At 38.3% G+C, this 22,966-nt stretch overlaps 1 protein-coding gene across 1 annotated transcript in view; it reads left to right on the plus strand.

Annotated features, from left to right (window-relative positions):
• The first annotated feature begins 4,537 nt into the window (after positions 1-4,537).
• Positions 4,538-22,966, plus strand: part of LOC107602004 (ras-GEF domain-containing family member 1B-A-like) — a 63,583-nt gene continuing 45,154 nt past the window's right edge. Inside the window, exons 1-2 of the mRNA XM_016294380.1 lie at positions 4,538-5,145; positions 20,409-20,456. Of these exons, the coding sequence (XP_016149866.1) occupies positions 5,077-5,145; positions 20,409-20,456 (117 nt within the window). The 5' untranslated portion in view covers positions 4,538-5,076. The remainder of the gene's footprint in view (positions 5,146-20,408; positions 20,457-22,966) is intronic.

Raw genomic sequence — 22,966 nt, forward strand, 5'->3', positions numbered from 1 at the left:
CTGAAAAAAATCACAATGTAATTGAAGTTCTGAGGAACTGTGTGTTTCTAAGGAACAGTGCATTCCTGGTATTATCACAGTCAATGTCACAAGAAAGCAAATGCAGTATTACCATGGAGACCTCTTTCAGCTGCTTGGATACCAGATAATTTAAAGCGGAGTACATGACAGAGCTGTCTGACAGCGAGTTGGATGCCTACCTATGACACCTAAAACTAAAAAACATTCACACATCCACAGAATATATGACAGGTTCGTACATACACACATTTCTCAAATCCAACAGTCACAAAAGTGTTTCTATAGCTTTAGTGTTAATTATGTTATTTTCAGTATCTGAACATAAAGCATATGACCGATAGCTGTTCAGTAACAGACTGACAGGACGTCCTCGCAAGTTTATAGAAAATTAAACCTTAATCCCTAAAATACACACACTGTAAAAAATAAAAAACGTAAAATGTATGGTAAAAAAATGGCAGCTGTGGTTGCCAGAATTTTACCGTAAAGAATATGGTAGCTACATTTTAGTAATACGTTTTTAACTTAAATTTACAGTTAAATACCGTAATTTCATTAACTGATATAATGTTAATATACCAGCCTATTGAAGTACTGGAAATCTGTTTTGTATCTTTGTAATACACACGGATAACCACCAAAAGCAGGTAATAATGAGAGTCACATGATGAATCAAAGCCTATTACAAGCAGCTTTTAAATATTAACATATATAGAAGCTACACAGTGTCATTCACACAAACACTAAACACCATCATGGTAAGACACGTGAAACTTAAATAATGCAATAAACATTCATTTAACAACATTAGATGTAATATACAACCCTATTGTACAAAACTGATAAGAAAAAAGAAAAGAAAAAAAAACTATTATTTAAACAAAAAAACATCTAATTTTATTGTGTAACACAGGGAATTCTGGGAATGTCAATTAACGGTTATTTACTGTAAACGGTATTCTACCGTAAAAATTGCATGTAATGTCCAATACATTTTTTCACCGTATATAGTAGGGGAATTTACTGTTTTAACCATTTAATAGATTTTTACTGTAGCATTTTTACAGTTTTTTACCGTTAAATTCACAGTCATTTTTTACAGTGCATGGAAAGGGAATTTAAACCCCTCTTTTGTCATTAAGCCACACATGCTCATCCAAAAAAACAAAACTGTGGTCATGAAAGGTTACTGCAAACAGATGGGACTCTGTTCATAGGGTATAAGTGTGAATGAAGGATTAGTCGGCATCAGATACCCCGGATCCCTTTACCTTTACTAAGAGGTGTTTTTCTTTCATTGAAACCCATTCTCAAATCATGCTGGAGAACATGATCATCAGGTTTTACACATAAAGTTCCTGCAGCTCCAGTGCTGCTGTTTTTAAAACAGAAGGGAATAAATGAAATGTAATAGAAAGCATCCTTATGCCATATAAAGTGAAGGTTTGTTCAGAGGTGCAGTAGCTCTAGCCTTAGGACACATTTGATGCTGGATTTCTGACAGCAAAACACAATTTTCATCAAATGTGCCTAATCACACCCTGCCAGCGCTCTCACTGTCACACGCCTGCTTATGACCACCCACGTGTGAGCTTGAACCTGGGCAATGATTTAATTTGTGATTCTCAGTCACATTTGGTAAACATTAAAGTGTGAATTATGATTTCATGCCAGGGACAAACTGTGCGAGTCTCTTTATCCTGCTGTTCTGTTTGCATTATGTATGTTCACCAGGCCATCAGTCTACGTTAAAAAGCTTTGGAGACACATTTGGGAACACATTTGATTTTAACAGTAGGATTTTCACTCTGGGTTTTTTCGCATTCAGGTCATCTCCTGGACATGATGAAAGAGGATCTCCAGAGACTCTAGTCACTTAAGCCATGGACTGCTCTCACTGCTTCCATCAGCCATCAGGTCCCGCATCAGCAGGCTGTTGAATTACAACAACAAATAGCATTATGTCTGAATGCAAGCCAACCTCTCAGCACCACACTCAAATAGTCATATTCCACTATATAAATAATGCTATTTATTATTTCCTCATCGCATGCATTATTAACCTAATTATCGAAACTCTTATTCACATCATGCTCCATCTGTATAACTCTCTAATATTTATTCAGTAGCCTAATTTGCCCAATGCATTCTACATTGTACTAACGCTTAAAGAAAAAGTTCACCAAAGAATACAAATTCTGTCATAATTTTCTCCCCCGCATGTCATTCCAAACATCTGTGACTTCCTTTCTTCTGTTTAACACAAGAAAAATTTTAATTATGTACTTGCCATTTTCCTTGCAGTCAGAATTATTGGGGACTGCAGTATTTAAGCTTCGAAATTCACACAAAAGCACTATAAAAGTAGTCTAGATGATCTGCAGTCTGCTGATCATTCAGATCTATCGGATCAACAGATTCACTATGAACAATCCACTCAAAAGAACGATGCATATAGCCTACTCATTAGGCTAGGCAAAAATCACTCATCAATCCAAAAAGAAAAAAAGAAAATTGGACCCAGTGACAACTAAATTAATTAAACAAATTACTAATCTGCATGCAATATGGTCTGCAATGTACAATCCTAAATATACAGTGGGTACGGAAAGTATTCAGACCCCCTTACATTTTTCACTCTTTGTTATATTGCAGCCATTTGCTAAAATCATTTAAGTTAATTTTTTTCCCTCATTAATGTACACACAGCACCCCATATTGACAGAAAAACACAGAATTGTTGACATTTTTGCAGATTTATTAAAAAAGAAAAACTGAAATATCACATGGTCCTAAGTATTCAGACCCTTTGCTCAGTATTTAGTAGAAGCACCCTTTTGATCTAATACAGCCATGAGTCTTTTTGGGAAAGATCCAACAAGTTTTTCACACCTGGATTTGGGGATCCTCTGCCATTCCTCCTTGCAGATCCTCTCCAGTTCTGTCAGGTTGGATGGTAAACGTTGGTGGACAGCCATTTTTAGGTCTCTCCAGAGATGCTCAATTGGGTTTAAGTCAGGGCTCTAGCTGGGGCATTCAAGAACAGTCACAGAGTTGTTGTGAAGCCACTCCTTCATTATTTTAGCTGTGTGCTTAGGGTCATTGTCTTGTTGGAAGATAAACCTTCGGCCCAGTCTGAGGTCCTGAGCACTCTGGAGAAGGTTTTCGTCCAGGATATCCCAGTACTTGGCCGCATTCATCTTTGTTGGGACTGTATTGGACAGGTGATGAGCAGTGCCTGGTTTTCTCCATACATACCGCTTAGAATTAAGGCCAAAAAGTTCTATCTTGGCCTCATCCGACCAGAGAATCTTATTTCTCACCATCTTGGAGTCCTTCAGGTGTTTTTTCATGTGTCTTGCACTGAGGAGAGGCTTCCGTCGGGCCACTCTGCCATAAAGCCCCGACTGGTGGAGGGCTGCAGTGATGGTTGACTTTCTACAACTTTCTCCCATCTCCCGCCTGCATCTCTGGCGCTCAGCCACAGTGATCTTTGGGTTCTTCTTTACCTCTCTCATCAAGGCTCTTCTCCCCCGATAGCTCAGTTTGGCCGGACGGCCAGCTCTAGGAAGGGTTCTGGTCGTCCCAAACGTCTTCCATTTAAGGATTATGGAGGCCACTGTGCTCTTAGGAACCTTAAGTGCAGCAGACATTTTTTTGTAACCTTGGCCAGATCTGTGCTTTGCCACAATTCTGTCTCTGAGCTCTTCAGGCAGTTCCTTTGACCTTATGATTCTCATTTGCTCTGACATGCACTGTGAGCGGTAATGTCTTATATAGACAGGTGTGTGGCTTTTCTAATCAAGTCCAATCAGTATAATCACACACAGCTGGACTCAAATGAAGGTGTAGAACCATCTCAAGGATGATCAGAAGAAATGGACAGCACCTGAGTTAAATATATGAGTGTCACAGCAAAGGGTCTGAATACTTAGGACCATGTGATATTTCAGTTTTTCTTTTTTAATAAATCTGCAAAAATGTCAACAATTCTGTTTTTTCTGTCAATATGGGGTGCTGTGTGTACATTAATGAGGAAAAAAATTAACTTAAATGATTTTAGCAAATGGCTGCAATATAACAAAGAGTGAAAAATGTAAGGGGGTCTGAATACTTTCCGTACCCACTGTATATAAGATTTTTCTATAAATCTTACATTGAGTCCATTTTAACATTTTCTATAATATGTTGGTATGGCAATCTTAGTGTAAAGGCTAAAAACATTTTGTCCAGAATAATAAAGGTCAGCAGTAACATTTTAGGTACTGAGCAGAGTAGTCTTACTGACCTGTATAATAGACAGGTGATGCCAGTGATCATCCCCTGTACTCTGAGTTTTTACCTTCTGGTTTGCGGCTTAGATTTCCTTTAGTGAAGAGCAATTGTTACAGATGCTAATTTATTCCTACTGCAATATTCATGCTAAATGTAGGTAATGGTGGTGTTTTTTTTTTTTGGTGGTGTGGGTGAGGTTGTAAATTGTATTATTAGGCTTGTGTTTTTGTATTATTTTTGTGCTTTTTATGTTTGTCTGTATGTCTTGCTGCAAAACTAATTGCCCCTTGGGGGACATGAATAAAGCTGAATGAATGAATATTTAACTACATAAGCCGAGTGCACGTTTTTGAGGGTTTAAGTGCTTCAGGACGAACAGGCCAAAAATATCTTTGAGATTCCAGAAAGAGGGAAGCGGGCAACCTGTCGGGGCTTTACATCTGTGTCTGGCGTCCCCTCATCGATTCCTCCCTCCCCTACACGAGGATTACAAGTGGCTTTCAATGAGCCCGACTCCACTGCGCTCGCGAGCCGCTGTATGCACACGAGACACACGCGCTCTCCACTAGACAAAGACAATGAGCTGTCACACCTTTACAATGAATCCTATGAGTTCAGCGTTAAAGAAATGCTGAAAGGAAAGTCCAAGGAGCGAAAAATCGGTCAGTTGTGCTGTAGGAACTCGCTGCTGGAACAAGACTACCTGTGGCCACTGTAGTGAGAGTAACAAGAGCCAGCCCTCGGCGTTTTCAACCGGCGAAACACACAACGCACATTTACATGGCAAAGTTCCTCGCCGAGCTGCTGGGATGTACACTGCCCGAAAAAGGAGCATCTCCAATGTTCGAGGTGAGATTAAAGTCTGTTTTCGTGTTACCAGTGTGTCACAATGTTAGACCGAGCGTTTCATTATCTGAGATCTTTAAAGGTTCAATATGTTACTGGTTTACTTTCCGTTTAATTAAAGCAGTGCTTGTAGTCCTTTGATTGTTTAAGCTATTAAAGCGATGCTGTTATTGGAGGATGACTGGCACCTTCACAACAGTTTAATGCTGCTGCCACACACAATGGGTGGCTACAAGCATTGAAATAATGGTTAAAGCTTATAAAATACGTCCTTTTTACATTATCAGATAAACTTTTTACATAAGATGATGATGATCATTTTGATGTATAACATAGTGAGTTCAGATGGGCATGAAAGCTAAATCTTAAAATGTTGATGGAAAGGAGTCAGCCTTCATGTAGGCTATAAGAAGCTCCAGTGTGTTTGTGGGTCAGTGTGCCAGGGGAAATTCACCTGAATTACTAAATTCACTGCAAATCATAATCCTAAGTGGTCTATCATTTTAATATGAAAACTGCATAAATCAGTCTGATTCATTTCATTTACAGGTGTGCTGTGCATTGTGCTTCTTCAACTGTGCAGTAAATGGATTATGAATTTAAGTGCAAATACTTTGTAAAGCATCACACATATGCTTCTTGTGAGGGTGACATATTCCCATTCTAATGAAAACATGTTTGTGTGGATGATTTGTTTATCATGTCAACTGCTGCTTGGCTTAATTTACTTTATAATCCCCCAGATCAAGCTATTTCAAATTAGTGTGTGTGAGCACCAGCTGAATCCAATGCGTTTCAATTGTCTATTGCAGTGGTTCTTAATTCCAGTCCTTGCTTACCACCGCTTTGCACATTTTGGATGTATCTCTTAAAGGGGTCATATGATGCTTTTTTAAAGATCATTATTTTGTGTATTTGGTGTAACAGAATATGTTGACATGCTTTAATATTCAAAAAACACATTATTTTTCAAATACTGTACATTATTGTAGGTCCTCTATGCCCCGCCTCTCTCAAACGCTTAGTTTTCTACAAAGTCCCTCCTCCCGACAAGCGCAGTCTGCTCTGATTGGCCAGCTGACCCAGTGCATTGTGATTGGCCGAACACCACAAGCACTCGTCGGAAATGTAACGCCCCTTACCATAATCGCGAGCTTCATCTTTCAAAATAAATGTAAAGACAGAGCCCGAAAGGGAAATAGAGTCTCGTGACAGACACAGTGATGAATATGTGTTTGCAGTACACAAGCCACGGTTAAGACAGCTGACTCCACTGTGATGTGACTCTCTCTCTCTCGCCCTCTCTCGCTCTCGTGCTCTGTCTCTGTCTCTCGTGCTCTCTCTCTCTCTGGCTTGCTCGCTCGCGCGCACACACACACACACGATGCGCAAAACTCTGCATTTGAACAGTCAATAGCAAATACTTAAACTAATAACAAAACCGTAGCTGATTCAGAAGCGCCAGATTGTCATAGCAAAGTCAGAATTACCTCCTCTCCTGGGTTCACGAAACGGTCGTCCAAAAAATGCATTGCTGTTCTGTTGTAAGTCATCTTAAAGATTCCTAAATGCATCTACTTTCGGAAGGCCAAATAAAGTGCTTTTGCTTTCGCCTAGAAACACACAGCATCTCCCTGACATGGCTGCTTCAACACTAACTGCGGTTACTGAAACCACACCTTCTTTCTTTGCGTGCACATTTGGGTGTCATTATGCAAATATTTCCACATAGTGAGGTAGATATGTGGGGGCGTGTTAGAACGAGCCGTTTTAGGGGGGCGTGGCAGAGTCTTAACTTTGATAAAGAATATCTCTTTGGTTTTGAGACTTTAGTCTTTGCAACTTCAGGGATCTTATCTATGCACAATCAGCTTGTAACACTCCAAAGAGAAAGGAAAACTTGAAATCGCATCATATGACCCCTTTAACACTTCAGATGTTTGTTCTATTGATAAGATATTCCGCCATGATTCTAGCTCGAAGGGAGCATATACGTTCTATTCATTGCATTAAATTGTGCGAGATGTTAAATTGTATTTATTTACAGAGGTATATTATGTCACACTTGTCTAGTAAGTTTCCTCTCTTTGTGAAGACACTGCAGGCCGTGGCGTAGTGCAAATCCGTGAATGAATGTTACGAAGGGAAGTAAACTTCAACGGATTTCCCATGCTCAGGGAGTAATGAACACTGTGACCATGTCAATCAGAACAAAGTTCATGCATAGAGCTCTCTTCTAACAAGCTGGTTATCTGAATCAGGTGTGTTAAATAAGAGAGACATGCAAAATATGCAGAGCGGTGGTACACAAGGACTGGAATTGAGAACCACTGATCTATTGAAATGTTGATGGCCATAATCTGCCTGTAATGGCAGTTATAGTGAGTGAAGAACAACTGCAGCACAGTGGTGTTGAGGGATTAGCTCCCGGGCCGTTATATAAGAGAATATTCTGTTTGGATCTGATCTGCACAAAGTCATCAGATCAGCCTTTGCCTCTAATCTCATGAGTGCACCATGCCTTTCTTCCCGTGTTACTCTGTATATTTGAAACGCTCTGTCTTTTGTCCTGTTGTTTTGCATTTATCTTAACTGAGCTTGACCAACCAACATGAGCATGTTAGGCAATACAAGTGTGGTCCCTTTAGGCTTCATATGGACCACCATCTCTTCAGCTGTCTGTCCCAAGCCATTGCTGATGGAGTAGTCCAGTCCAGTTGACATTTGGTTAGGGTACATTGTAAGAATAATACGCCTACAGAGAGTTGTGTTTTGTCAAATTTAGGTTTAGGTCTGTTTGTTTTTGGTTGGCTTTTAGGTGTTTTGGATTAGTTGGGGTTAGAGCACTGGTCTCTACCAGGGTCCAGGGTCCAGGGCCCCCTGGGGGCCTCAGGAGACTTCCAAGGGGGCCATATGATGATTTTAAATTCATTATATATATATTACGGATGTCACAATTCTCAATATATCAAACCCTTTTGGTATGACATCCACAGTTCAATACGTGCTTCTGAATTGTGGTTTTGCATTTAAATAATTTCCATGTTTTATTTCTCTCCACGAGTTGGCTCTGTTTGTGTGCCCGTGAGTTCTCACGCAGAGATGAGGAAATGCCTCCCCGCTTATAACGTGCAATTGAAAAAACAACACACGCCAAACACCTTTCCTTGTAATGACTTGCAATGAGAAGTGTTTCTAAACCTGTTGTCCAAGAAAAGAGAACATTATAACTTGTTTTACTTCACAACATCAGTCGAGTGTTTGAAATAACTTCCTTTTGCGATCTGCTGTGGCTTCTTGTCATAGAATAATGCAGAAGATATATTCTATACTGTAATAAAGGCTATGTCTATTAGCAATGGATCACAAATATAGGCTACTTAATCATTATGAAGATACCTGAGATGGTTTGAAGAACAAAGATAAACTATATAATGTCACAGGCGCATTGGTTTATGTTTCATCATTCAAAACGTTTCTATTTTCTTTTTATTTAGTTACAGCGCTAGCGATGTTTTTGTCCAAATCAAAGCCGTTAAGAAACAGAGTTGCGACACTCCCATAGGCTTCCATAGGAACTGAGGAATGCGGAAGTAAAGTGTGTCATGGAGCAGCCAATAATTACAAACAACCAATAGTTCCTGCATTGAAGCCCATTCATTTCAGTGTTTCTCAAGCACACTCGCCAGAATGTTGAAGAAATTACATTGTTTTTTGACATTTTAACGCATTAGTTGACCTCTGAAATCTGGCCAGTAGTGGTATTTTATAAAGCGTGTTATAGTTAATGTTTATCGTTAGATGATAGACAGTTATACTATAATTGCAGTTAGATAACATGAGAAATGCCTTAATAGCGACCATAACCAGATGCCAGTTGTTATATTTTTAGTTTTTAGTCTTTCTGCAATCTTTCTCTCCCTGTAGAAGGTTGAATGAGTTTCAATGAAGATTGGTTCAGTTTGGTTAGTTTTAGGTTTCTAGAAATGTTCAGTAAAGGAGTTGTGGCTGGTCATAATACTGTGGTGTGGAGGGTGTAGGTGTTGAATGTTGAGCTGGCTCAGATCTGGACCTCATTAGTGTCCTGTGGTCACTTGTTTGACTCTCAGCATGAGCTTGAGTCAGGCAAGGTGACTACACACACACACACACACACACACACAAACAATCACATACACCCACACATTACATCCCCACATACACAGTTGACTGGTTGAGTATAAAAATTATATCTAAATTAATTTAACTGCAGTGTAAATCTTCTATCTGCAGGCATCCAAACCAAATTTTGATACATTTATAGCAAATTGTAATTTTTTTTAAATATTTTTTTTTAGTATTTAAGCCATTTTTCAGGCATTTTTTAAAATAAATGTAGTGTATTGGAATCAAGCATTTAGATTAATCAGTGCATTTCTCTGTATCTAAATTTTGTATAATTTCCATCAAGGATTTATAAGGATTTCAAAAGGTAACAGTGTTGTCCCATGTCTAATCTAGCAAAGGGCATCATGTGAGTCAGGACTGCCATGACATCTTCCAGCTGTTTGAAAGATGTGTAGAGTATAATAGCACCCAAACAAATATGTCAACCTCATAAATGGATTTTGAGATAAAGAGGATGGAAAAAGCAAAAGTCCCATCCTGAGAAGAGTTTTCATTTATAGGGCATATGCTCTCAGCTTCACTCCTAATCAGAACCATGTCAGGTTGTCAGTGTTCTCAACATGCCATTTTAGAGTGGACACTGAAATACTGCCAACCAAAACTCAATCCATTTCTTCCCTTAAACTGACAATTGCTACTTGGCTGGTGTGAGTTTAGAAATGACTGGACCTTATAACAAGGATTTATGCAGCAATCTCTTTCATTTTCTCTGGAATGTTGTGGCTTATTTATATATTGTAAGCTGTTATATACGTTTAAACACACTTTATGATCACCTTTTCTTTTGATATGCAAATATGCAAAATTGCCAATGTAGCTACTAGTTCTTTCAAAGTGCCCATTTCCATAGGCGGAGGTGAACCAACTCCAGGGTAAGGCTAAAAGTAGCCTAATGTTAGTGTAATCTATTAACCACAAACATCATAAACCAGTCTTTTTAGGCATATAGAAAAAGTGTGTAGAATATTATCACTAACTTTGTGAGTTTAAGCACTGCCTCTCGCTCTCTCTCTCAAAAAAAACCTATCGTTATCACTGAAGCTGTCTACACTGAAATGAATCTCCTATACATTCAGGGTGCGAACTACGGGGGAGCTCGGCTCCCCATAATAAGACATGGGCTTCCCTGAAAACGTGATTTGTGAAATTTTGAGGGGTCTCAAAAAATATTGACAATGTTTTATTTTGACATGCAATTTCAGTTTTGTGTAATGTGATCATCGTGCAATATTATGTGTAAAATTTCAAAAATATTCATTCATTCATGCATGACGGCGATTTAAACCTAATTCACTTCAATAAAGATAACTATACATGCTATTCTTGTCATGAGCATCAAGGTGTGGGGGCACTGCGGTGCAAATTCCACTCATGTTTAGTACATGTTAACTCAAAGATTCGTAGAAAAAATATAAACGTTGGACTCTGTGGTCGATTCTGTGTTAAGGTAAGGCATGTTATTTGCAATTATGTGTTGTGGCTGGGTTATAGGTCTTCGTGACTCTCGATGTCTTAGGTCTATTTGAAAGGAGGAATTATGGTATTCTTCTGTAGCCTGACGATGAGTAACTTTAACCGTTGTTCATGTGAACTCAAAGACAGCCTGATGCTTTGTTTATAGACTATTTGTGGGTGGCTGTTTGATGTTTCACCTATCAATTTGTGTCGATAAAGTATAATAGGGTAAATCCTGTATAGTGATTTGTCCTATATAGTGCTTGCATAAAGCAAGTAATGCATACACTTGTAGCTGGTATCTTTGTAATTCATTGTAAGCCCCCTTTTGAAGCGTTATAAAAAAAAAAACAAGTGGGCTCCCCCAAAGTCCACGGTATAGTTCGGACACTGTATACATTGTATGTACATCTGCACTAGTGCACTTTGTTGTTTATGATGAGAGAATTCGCAAGAGAGCAGAATTCAGCCAGCGAGTAAACAAAACGGCGTTTCTGCGGTGACTCATGTGAATGCCTCTGATTGGCAACTGCATTCATAAATTCAACAGAATCGTGTGTGATTGGTTATAATGCGCAACACTGTAAAAACGCATAAAAAGAAATATGGTGCAATATGAGCTGATCTTAATTTAATGCCGTAATCGACCCATCATTCATTTTCACTTTGTTCACAAAAGACGTAATAGATTTAATTTAATTGTGCAGGGGCATTTTTGTCCAATTTGGTGGCATTTATCCCCCAAGGCCCCATGGCCAAGCCTTGCACATGCTCCGCCTATGCCCATTTCATTCATTCAAACAAGGCTAAAAGACAATTTTACTATCAATATAGAATTTTACTGAGTACATATATTTAGTGTAACAATTTTAGCATGAATAATCAAAGCATAGTATTTATTTAAAGTGTAGTGCAGATATAAACTTTTATATAGAAACTATATAATGTTTTCTTTTTTTTTTTATCAGGACATTTTGGAAAAACTTTTCTTTTCTCCTAATCCTTCCACTGTGTGGCTGAGTTTACAGAGACTATCTCAAAAATGAGAACCAATGTTTATAATACAGATTTTTATGTGTGTGTGGGTCTCTTGTTTTTTTTTTTATCGCCGTAATCTGCTTAATATGTGGGTTTCATGCAGTAGTGTCTAAAAGAAACGTGCTTCTAGCTTGTTTAATGAAAAAAGAGAACATGTGGTCGAGACTACTTCCTTCACAAAACTTGCACACATGTAGAGATCAGCGTTTAGATGTGCGTTCTCAAGGATGTGGAGGTCACAGACAGATCCTGACCAGCATACACAAGCAGAAAAAAGACCAGCATTGGCCATTCTCAGCCTGATCAGCATATTCCACTAGTGAGTTTCTATATATATATATATATATATATATATATACCATGAGGTAACCACAAACCCTTTTTTTCTAATCAGAAGGCAATGTAGTTTATGCTGAGTAGTACAGAGTTGTGTGTATTTTATTGTGTTGGGCTTTATTCGGTTTTGGTGGCCTAGTAAGGCATTTATGCTCAGCCAGTTTTGTATGTATGGAGTACAAGAGGAGTTATCTCAGAAAATAGCATTTTCTTTTTCCATAGGATGAAAGTGAACTAAGCCTTTAATATATATATAGCTATATATATATAACCATTTTCAAAACAAGATCCAAGAAATTTGTGAACAAAACAAGATCCTTTCTCTTTGGAGTGTTACAAGCTCTTGGTGTATAAAGAAGATCGGTAAAGTTGCAAAGACTAAAGTCTCAAATCCAAAGAGATATTCTTTATAAAAGTTAAGAGTCAACCACTCCTACATAAAACGGCTCGTTCTAACACGCCCCCACATGGCTACGTCACGATGTGGGAAGATTTTCATAATGCCGCCCAAATGTTAACGCAAAAAAAGAAGGCGTAACTTTTATTCTCGCTGTAGTATTGTTGTTGCCGCCGCCGCCATGTTGTGAAGGTGCTGTGTTTCGTTGTGAAAGCGAAACTACTTTGGTTGGCCTTCCAAAAGAGGACGATATCCGCTTAGTGATGCCTAGAGCTGATCCGTGCTGGTCGCTGAGGAAATACATCAACTTCGCGCTGTGGATCGCCGGATTGGCTTTCACCGTGGACGACGCGGAGTCTAGCCCGGGGTCGTCACATGTGGTTGCCGCAAGCCCGCCGGACGCTCCTTCACCGAATCCGCCGGCTGCGCCGTTCTCAAGCCCACCAGCCTCTGCTCACTCAAGCCGACCTCCGCTCACTCAAGGCCGCGGTGTGTGATGCTTTTTCGTTGTGAAAGCGAAACTACTTTGTTTGGTCTTCCAAAAGAGGACACGACTAGAAATCAGTGGTTAAGTTGTATTTACAACACTTCCAGAACAGTTTAACTCAAATATTCAGATGTGTCCAGCGCATTTTATGGAGGACTGTTTCCTGATCCTGGTAGAGTAGACTACAATGCCGGCTGTTCTGACTCACAGACTGTAAGTACGTTTTTTATATTTAAAGAATTTGCCACTGACGATTCAAACGCAAGTTTTTTTGGGCAGTGTAGAGTAGCGTTTGTTGTTTGTCATTTCTCCGATCACAAATGCAGACATGGTTTTATGTTTACGCGGCGCGATGCAACGCAACGTGTAAAAAGACAGTATAAGTCATTATAATCCTAATTATGTCCCCACTGGATGCAACGAATGCCTCGTTTATAATGGGTTTTAATGTTTTTGTCTCGTCGCGCCGGCTGGACAGGGCATCACAATGTGGTAAGGGGCGTAACATTTCCGTCACACGCTTGAGGTATTCGGCCAATCACAACGCACTGGATAGCTGGCCAATCAGAGCACACCTCGCTTTTCAGACCGATGAGCTTTGTAAAAATCTACGCATTTCAGAAAGGCGGGGCATAGAGTAGAAACAATAATGTACAGTATGTGGAAAATAATGTGTTTTTTGAACCTTAAACTGCATAAACACTTCATTACACCAAATACACAAAATAATGTTCTTTTTAGCAGCATCATATGACCCCTTTAAAGTAACATTTGTTAGAAGCCATGTTTTAATATTATTCATAGCTTGGTTTATAATGTCACCATAATTGCAATTTTGAAAATGTGGAAATCTGTTCAGACTATTCAGGCTTATAATAATCATAATCTTGACAATAGCTAATAAAATGGTTTGAATTACATTTTTCATTCTTATCTGCTTTCCATGTAGGAATGATTTCATTTTCGTAAATGTATCTCTGAGGTCTGGGTTTGTCATACAGTATGTGCAATTATTTTCTGCTGAAAAGGCTTTGAAGGCTTTATCTCTTTTTGTCCCTATTAGAGTTTTTAATTGACCTTCATTGACTCTTATCTGAGGCAATTTCCATTTTAATTACATATTTTTGACTTGGGGGTAACAGATCTCTTTTTCTTGGGTGTTATTGTGGCTTTTCACTTGACGACATTACCGAGAAGAGAGTGGTTTACCTAGACCATTATTGTTTAATGTCTAGTTATGGATTGTCGTCTGTTAAATTTTTTTTTCAGTTAGGCCTTTTATACTGAATATGATCAACCATCAGCATCACAATTATTTCCAAAGTGACACAGAAATGGATTTCTTCAGATACTTTGACACACCTTCAGCACTCTATTCTTTATAAATGTTCTGTTTCCTCTCACAGTGAATTCATTAGATTTTTTTTTTCTTGGGAACACAATGAAAGTCTCTGTTTTATTTCCAAAGCATAATCTCATCAAACAACGCTTCCCTTGGAGACCTTTTCCTCCCGATGCCATGTGTCAATCTTCTTTGTGTCTCGTTAGTCATGAACAAAGGCCCCGCTCACTGCACCTGCTGTTTGGAATGGGGAATCATCAGGCTCAAGGTCTCAAAAGAGAGACATGTCACTCACACATAACAAGCTAATCAGTCAAGATCTTGGCGTGCGAATTACGCGAAGGGACTTACAATCGAAAAGGTGCTTGCCAAAAAGATTTTTAATGAACACTTGGGTGCCTGCATTTCATGTCTAATGCCTCTTGTGCTTTCTTAAGCAGCTGTGTTTCTAAATTATGGGAAGCTCCCTCAACCAAAATAAAAAGATGAGTCTAATTTGCACAAACCCTTGGTTCATTTGTATAAACTCTGTATCAGTCCTCTAAAATAAGCCACAAGGGGGCTCTGTACATTTCTAAACTGTGCAAAGACCACTTTGAAAGGTGGAGAGAAATGTGTCTAAAACTAAAGCTGTTTATAGCTAAACTTCCATATATAGTTATTTTATTTAGTAGAAATTATTTTGGAAAATAATTTCGATGAGATTCTGAATGCCAGAATCTTTTATATTGAAGACTATGATATTCTGACCTCTGCAACCTTTAGAGATTTCCATCTCTTGCCAGTGAGATTTTTATTTAGTTTTTGAAATATGCCATAAAAATAGCCGGAGGTTAGTCTTTTGTAATTATATGAAAGCTCCAATACTCCAGTGAGCCTTCAAGAGCAAGACTGGGGCTATAAAACTTCATATTGGCTTTCTCTCAAGACCTGTCTCAAGATGTCAAGGTAATTTATCTTGACCTGTAAAAAAGCCCTTCTACATTATTCACTCCTTTTGTTTTATGAGGCATGTTCTGTGCATTAGCTGCCCCTGAGTCTGCTTGTCACACACTGTGAGAGAGGAGGACTCACAGCTGGGCAGGCCAGGGGTGAGCAGATACAGTCAGGACATCAGATGGGACCTCAGTCTGCCGTATCTCATCCCCATGACAGCCACGCACTCCATCATCCTGACACTGATCAAATGGATGTCCGCTGGATGGAGCGGCTTCCTCTGTGCTGTCCACACTTTTACCAGCCTCAACAGGCTGTGTTAGCCAAGGTCAGCTTTATGTAAGTGCTGGTGCTCATGTGTTTCAAAAAGAACGGAGCGAAAGGAGATGGTACGTGATAATGTGGTAATATACCTCCTGTTTGGATAGTTGAACTGATTTTAAGAAAATATTTATATTAATTCTGTCAGCAAATTCTGTCAGTGCTCTGAAATATTCTGCATAGCTCTGTTTGACCCTGATGAAGAAACACTTTGGTATTTGATTATCTACAAGTGTTTCCAAAGCAGTTGTTGCTATGAAAGCATTATTATCAACAGATTTACTCCTTTATATAACATTTCAAAGTCCCTCAAGAGAAATATATACACTGCCATTCGAAAGATTGGGGTCAGTAATTTTTTTTTTTAGACATACTTAAATTCAGCAAAAAATTGACATTTATTACAAAAAATATATTCGTTTTAGATAAATGCTGTTCCTATACATTTTTTATTCAGAAAAAAAAATCCTGAATAAATGAATTAACACAAAAATATTAAGCAGCAAAGATGTTTTCAACATTGATAATAATAAATATTAGAATGATTTCTGAAGGTTCATGTGACACTGAAGGCTGGAGTAATGACTGCTGGACATTTAAAGGTTCAAGGTTTGGTTTGTTAGCATGACCCATTTTAGCCTACTGTAGCTGGATCTAAAGTAGGGCTGCTTGATTATTGCAAAAATCATAATCGCAATTATTTTGGTCAAGATTGTAATCACGATTATTTAACACAATTATGAGTGGGCCATTTATGACCAAAACTTTAGTGATTTATTTAATTAATTAAACAGCCAATAATACAATAAAAACAAAAAAGCAAAGGACAAATACAATGGAAAAAAAGATACAAATGAAACAAACAGTGCTTAAAGTTTTTTATGCAAGTCTAAAGTATTCAGCTAACAGCCTACTACAATTGAATGTAAAATAAAACAGCATACTCTCTTCACTGTAAGAAAGGGGTGGAATGGGCCACAATAATTGTTTTTAATCTTGATTATTGTATTTTCATAATCATTGGAAGCCAAAATCGAAACTATTTCGATTAATTGCACAGCTCTAATCTAAATGTAAAGAGGGCAAATCACATACTTCCTGGGCGGTCTTGTACTTAGCAAGAAACTGCCATTGAGATGAATGGGAATGTTAACAAATAACTCGATCTACGTATTATAGACCTTTTGGCTCTGTACATTACAATAATGCAATGATGCTGTATAATTAAACACTGTGCTCCAGAATTACATTTTTTAATTTTAGACGAGCCACTGAACTAATGGTCATGCTGTATTTATTGATTGCATTAATTACAGCACTTCATTGGGTTTCTGCTCATATATGCTCATTTGATCCTCGATGTCCTTGACATTTGTGTCTTGCATGTAAATGATTTCACATTATCTTCTCAGTCTGGGGTATGGTTTGTTTGGTTCTTGCCATTAATCGGGTTAATGATGTCAGCACCCCCTCTCAACCACACATATTTAATGAAAATGTTAAAAACACAAGCTGCAGTCTTCCATTTGCATTCTATATTTGCATTTAGTTGACTCTAATGTAACATGATTTCTATCCAGGGAGTATTGGATTTAAAAAAAAAGTTTGTAATGTTAGTCAAATTTTACATTTAAAAGCAAATGGAAAATTTGTTATGGATCAGCACCATCAGATACAAAAATACTCTTTATTATTATAAATGTTGACAAATTGAGCATTCACTTCAATTAAAGAATATGTTGAGATTAAAGGATTTAAACTTATTTTCTGCTCCATCTATTAAACTCTCACCACAGTCAGACAGAAAATCGTAGCGTTGACAACTGTTTTGGAATTCACATGTGTATTAAATGTGTATTAAATGCAGGAACCCTAGAAATAAAGCTATAAATAAGACTACAAATGACACGTTTCGGATATCTGCTGTATTGCTGTTGTAGATTCACAACCCCTTTTAATCTCCTCTCATTTCTTTTAACCAGAAATGTAAGATCAGACTAGTTGTCATCCGCCATGTCCTTGAGATACTGTAGCTGCTACTCACGGGTTATGAATACCTAAAAAAACCCAGCTTCTATAAAAAGGTGCATGAACAGTGCTACCCTGCAATACTGAAAAAATGTAAGTTTAAAAGCAGCAACAACGATCCTTATGCCGGATATACACACTATATGATTTTGGGCACAATTTTCACTCACTGTTTTCTGGTGATCGCCAACAAAAGCCTGCAATTTGAGGCAAATCGGTGTTCATTCATGTGAATGACAATTGCACAGTCTGAATTGCCCCCCCCCCCCCCCCCCCTCAGTGCAAACCCTGCAACAAATACTAACCCCTAACATTAATAGACACATCCTAATAGATAGACTAATGTTTGTTATGACCAGACTCATCCATGATATTTCTAGACTGACTCCAGAAAAGTCTAGAAAAATGTTTTCCTATCAGGTGACTGCTTGATTGAGCTGACCAATGAAATTGACTGCGGGATTTGAATTTAACTTGTTAGTGGGATAAAATCATGCCATTCTAAGTGTAAAAGTACATATTAAGTGAAATTGCCATTAGACTGAATTTAAAATATTTTTAAATACTTTTAGGTGTTGAATGAATTACATTTATAATCAGTATTGCTCTCACTTCATCCGCCATTTTTGACTAATTGTTTCCCTGCCTTGGATGCTGTGCATTCTGGGTTTCTCCATGAAAGACGCATGCAGTGGTTACAAAAATGAGGCACCTGATCATTTGGCCAAAATGGGGCACCGTTTGTAACAGCCTTCATGTCGAGTGTGCGCTTATGATGTCTTAAAATGACATACAGGTAGGCGACTTTTTGAACAAAACCAACATATGTTTGATTCCCTGCATGCAGATTTCAGTCCCCTGAACACTTGTGCACGTAATCACCCATGTTAGCCAAAGACCTGGAGAATGCTCTCCCACATTAAAACACACACACACGCTTTACCTAAAGGAGGCGTTTAGCCTCTCAGGCTGCTGCAGTCACAATGGAGCGTGACATAGATTATGTAGACCAGCCCAAAAACATGCACGTAGCAGGCTGCTGTGGTAACTAGGCAACCGGGCTCCCTCATAATGAAGTTCTCTTATGTGACGTGGTTTCTGTTAGCAATTGTCTGTCTCCTCTCATGATTTGTGCATGGGTCTCGCTCTCAGATATTGAGTTTACTGATGAATTTACATGGTAACTGGTTTCTGTTCTATTGTGTAATTGATTTGGATCCTAATGGTTTATTTTTCATTTTATATTTGCCTATTAGGTAAATTAAATGTCAGCTCTTGTGGAAATGTCCATCATCTTTGATGGGTTGGAGCAGGTGTTGTTATCCCAGGCCCTATGTTATGTCTACATCAGCTGAATAAATTCACTCTAGAGTCGAAAAATCAACTGTTTCCCTGGTAATTGCTTTGTCCCACCAATAAAGAGAGTGGTGGTCTCTGGTTCAGGTCAGTGTTTAAATCTTTAGACATGAGTTAAGTGAGGTTGTCAGAGTGGTTTAGTGGTTTGTGTGTGTGAGTAGACGAAGGGTAATTTTTGGTTCTGTGAGGAGGTATCATGATTTGAGCCAGTTAAGGTATTTTTGTGTGTGTTTGTGCAGCTGGTGAAGTGCAGGCTCTGAGCAGTGACAGACTCAACTGCTGACTTTCGTTTATGAGCCTCATCTTTGGAAAGAAAATCCAAGCTTGTTTGCTTTCACACGTCACGTTTGAAATGTGATATACAGGTTTCAAAAAGCTCAACATACTTGCAAACAAAACAGAAAAAAACCCCCGGAAGAAGCAGCTCCCACAGACTCTTTAATTAGTCTAATTTGATAGATTTCACACATAAAATGTATAGTATAGTGTATATAGTGTATATTGTCTAGTGTATAATTAGATTAAGACTATCCAGCCGCAGAATATCAAACACATTTGATATTTTGAGCTGATTTTAGGACTCATTTGCATTTGTCCTGCATCTCTAAGCAATGAGGTGCATGTTTCTGTGTGAGATTGTGTTTGGAACAACTTCAAAGTCTGATAGTGTGTGATGTCCAGTTGTTCTCTGTACAACAAAGTTCTACAGTGTGATGCCAAGTGTTTTCAAAATCTGTTAAGATATGTTGTGTAGTTGTTTACTGTATTCTGGCTTTTAGGAACATTAAACTATATATAAAATTATATATATATATATATATATTGCAATTCTAACATTAGGGCTCAAATAATTTCCCCCCAAAAAATATATATATTGCAGTTCTAACATTAGGGCTCAAATAATTTTTCCAAAAAAATATAGCATTTAATTTTTTATTTTATTTTGCCATACTGCCCTAATAATTGTTTTCAATTATTTTTAGGTGAAGATGGTAAGTTGATGGTTGAGTTTTTAAACTCACTCACTGATCAAAAGACTTTGGGGCGGTACCTTTTCAATAGGGTGCATATTAGTACCTAAAATGTACATATTAGTACCTTTTGAAAGGGTACTGCCCCAGTGACAGCTTTTGTACCTTTTTTTCTGGGAGTGTGTATTGAGTACAGTTCTAGGAAAACAACTGTACTGTCAAATGTAATGTTTTCTGTTCATATGACCTTTGTGTGGTTGCCATGTTTGATTTGTGTTCACAACTGTCATGCAGTTTATAATACTTCTACAAATTTCAGTCCAGATTATATTCACTGTTCTCTGAAGCATTTTTGGAAAGTGAGAAAGCAAAGTCTTTTCAAGCTTTGTGTGTATACTAGAGCAATAAATTCTCTCTTTTTTCCCTCCACAGTGCAGGAGTCAGCCACACATCGGACTGAGGCATGTCACCAAACAACGGGTATGTTCTCCATCTGAGTCTCTTCTCTGTGTCATGTCCTATAGGGAACAGGAATTATTGATTTTGGAACACAAGCTGCAGTTACCTTGAGGCAGGAAACATTACTGATATTTTCCCACCACTGATTTTTGACAGTCAGACCTAAAATACATCAAACGTATATTTATACATACCGCATTGCACACCTGAATTCTATTCACAGAGCGAGAGAAAAACTGTGTTTAAAGCTGCAGTGTATGATTTCAAATAGCTAAAATACTAATATTGGCTATAAATAATTTTTCAAATAAAAGTTTAGAACCAATTGAAACGACGTCGTAATTCATCAACATTGGAATGAGTGTAAAAACTCATTTGTGTTGGTACAAACCTTTTGTAAATCTGAAGGAAATTTTGCATGAGTGCTTTTTCCTGTGTGCATAAATGCAAAAGTTCTTAAAATTATTAGTGAATGAAGCCCAATGTTTTGAAAGCATCACAGAGCCACACAAACACACTCTTCTGAGAAATGAAGCTGTGAATGACTGATTTGTAGTTGTTCATTTACTCACCCTCATATCATTCCAAACCCATAAGATCTTCATTACTTGGTGTACAAAATGGACAAAATATGATGAAAGAATACCGCAATTACCTTAATTTGTCTTCCAAAGATGAACAAAAGTGTAATGGTTTTAGAACAACATGAGGGTAAGTAAAGGATGACAGAATTGACATTCTTGGGTGAATTATCCAATTAAGCGTGCATACGGGTATTTTAATATGGAGAAAATGACTCATCAGACCATTTGTTTGCTTGAAAGCAACATCTAATCATTTCTCACTTCATTCAGTCTCATGATGTTGCCTGTCTAATGAAGAGTTGAAGAAGGTCTTTTTTTAACACCTGTGTGAACAGCGTGACACCACAGCACTTCATATAGTGAGTCTGTAGCCTGATCCACTGTCCCTGCTCTTCAGACAATACAGCAGTGATGGGGGATCAGGCGCAAGCTCTCCATCAAAGCCCAGAGCTCTTCCCTCCCTGTCCCCATTAACACAGGGACCTCAGTGGCCCCCACACACTCCACCATCAGCCCGGCACTGGAGGCAAGGCTTTGATCCTCGCGCACATATACATTCACGGTCCTTCTGAAGAGAGCGTCTAGGAATGCTTAAACACGACTTTCATCTTCCCAAATTCAGATTCTCTTTCTGTCAGCTTGTGCTCCACTTGTTCTCAAGGCAGCCGTGCCCAGGCTCAACCGCAAGCCGTGTCGACTGGGTTTATCTGACTTTTTGATACTATGCATTTGATGCCAGTTTTTTTTTTTTTTTTTTCTGAGGCAAGGTGCCGTGTTCAGAAAGAAAAAAAAACTGATGGGAATGTGGCGGATGGATTGTGTTGCAAAAGCTTTTGATGAGACTCACCTGACTCTTACACTTGGCTCACAGAGCCAAATTGTAATAAAAGCACTTCATTAAAAAGTGACATAAAGGGGCATTTATGCAGTGACAACAATAATTAGACCCATGAAATCTGCCTCAAACTTTAATTACTCTGAAGTTTTAAGTAAAAAAAAAAAGTTCTCACAGAAGGTAAACAAGGACTGTGGCCTGGGTGTATGAGACTAGCATTACGGGGGTCTCGTGTTTCATTCTGTGGTTTCTTTGACATCAAAAGGCTCCTTGGACTGGGCTTGTGTTTTTGGTTGCACCCTTTCCTTTATGAGCTCACCCCTTTTTGCCAGTGGAAGATTAGCGTGACTGCTTTTGCTTGTGTGATCAAACCATATTCCTCACTAATCAAGACAAAGCGGAGCTTTTAATTTAATATATGTATATTTTATACTTCGACAGGACCATGAAAAGAACACCACACAAGTCTGGAAACTCCCTTGGCAAATAGAGGATTTGGACAATATTAGCATAAATCCTTACTTAGTGATGACTTTACATTGATAAGCGACAAACAATCAACAACAACAACAAAAAACATATAACTTTTGAATGGTACTGTATTTATTGCCTTTATTATGTACTCAAACAGGAAATCGTTATTGCTGGTCTTCAGTATTATTATTTGATAAGTTACTTTGCATTAATATTTGATAAAGATTTCTGCTGATATTGTCCAAAACCTCGGTTTGTCTAGAATGTCCAAACTCTTGGAGGGCTAGAGTGCACAACATTTCTATTATAACCAACACATGATCGCAATACATTTTATTGGTAAATGCAAATAACACCTACTGTAACGTAATATTCAAACCACTAATACAATAATATAATTGGGAAGTATGTTTATGCAAGCAAACCTTTCAGTGGGCCGAAGACACTGATTCCATGTAAATTCCTTTCCCTTGTTCTTCTGTATCTACTGTGGAAGCCTCAGGTTTAGCACACAGCTGTTCTTTTTTCGATTTTTTTAAACTTTCTTGGGCAGTCGTGGGCTAACGAGTCGGACTTGTAAACCAAAGGTCGTGGGTTCGAGTCTCAGTACCGGCAGGAATGTACAGTGCTCTCTTCCA

Source organism: Sinocyclocheilus grahami, unplaced genomic scaffold (genome assembly GCF_001515645.1).
Source record: "Sinocyclocheilus grahami isolate Dianchi unplaced genomic scaffold, SAMN03320097.WGS_v1.1 scaffold317.1, whole genome shotgun sequence".
Taxonomy (NCBI): domain Eukaryota; kingdom Metazoa; phylum Chordata; class Actinopteri; order Cypriniformes; family Cyprinidae; genus Sinocyclocheilus; species Sinocyclocheilus grahami.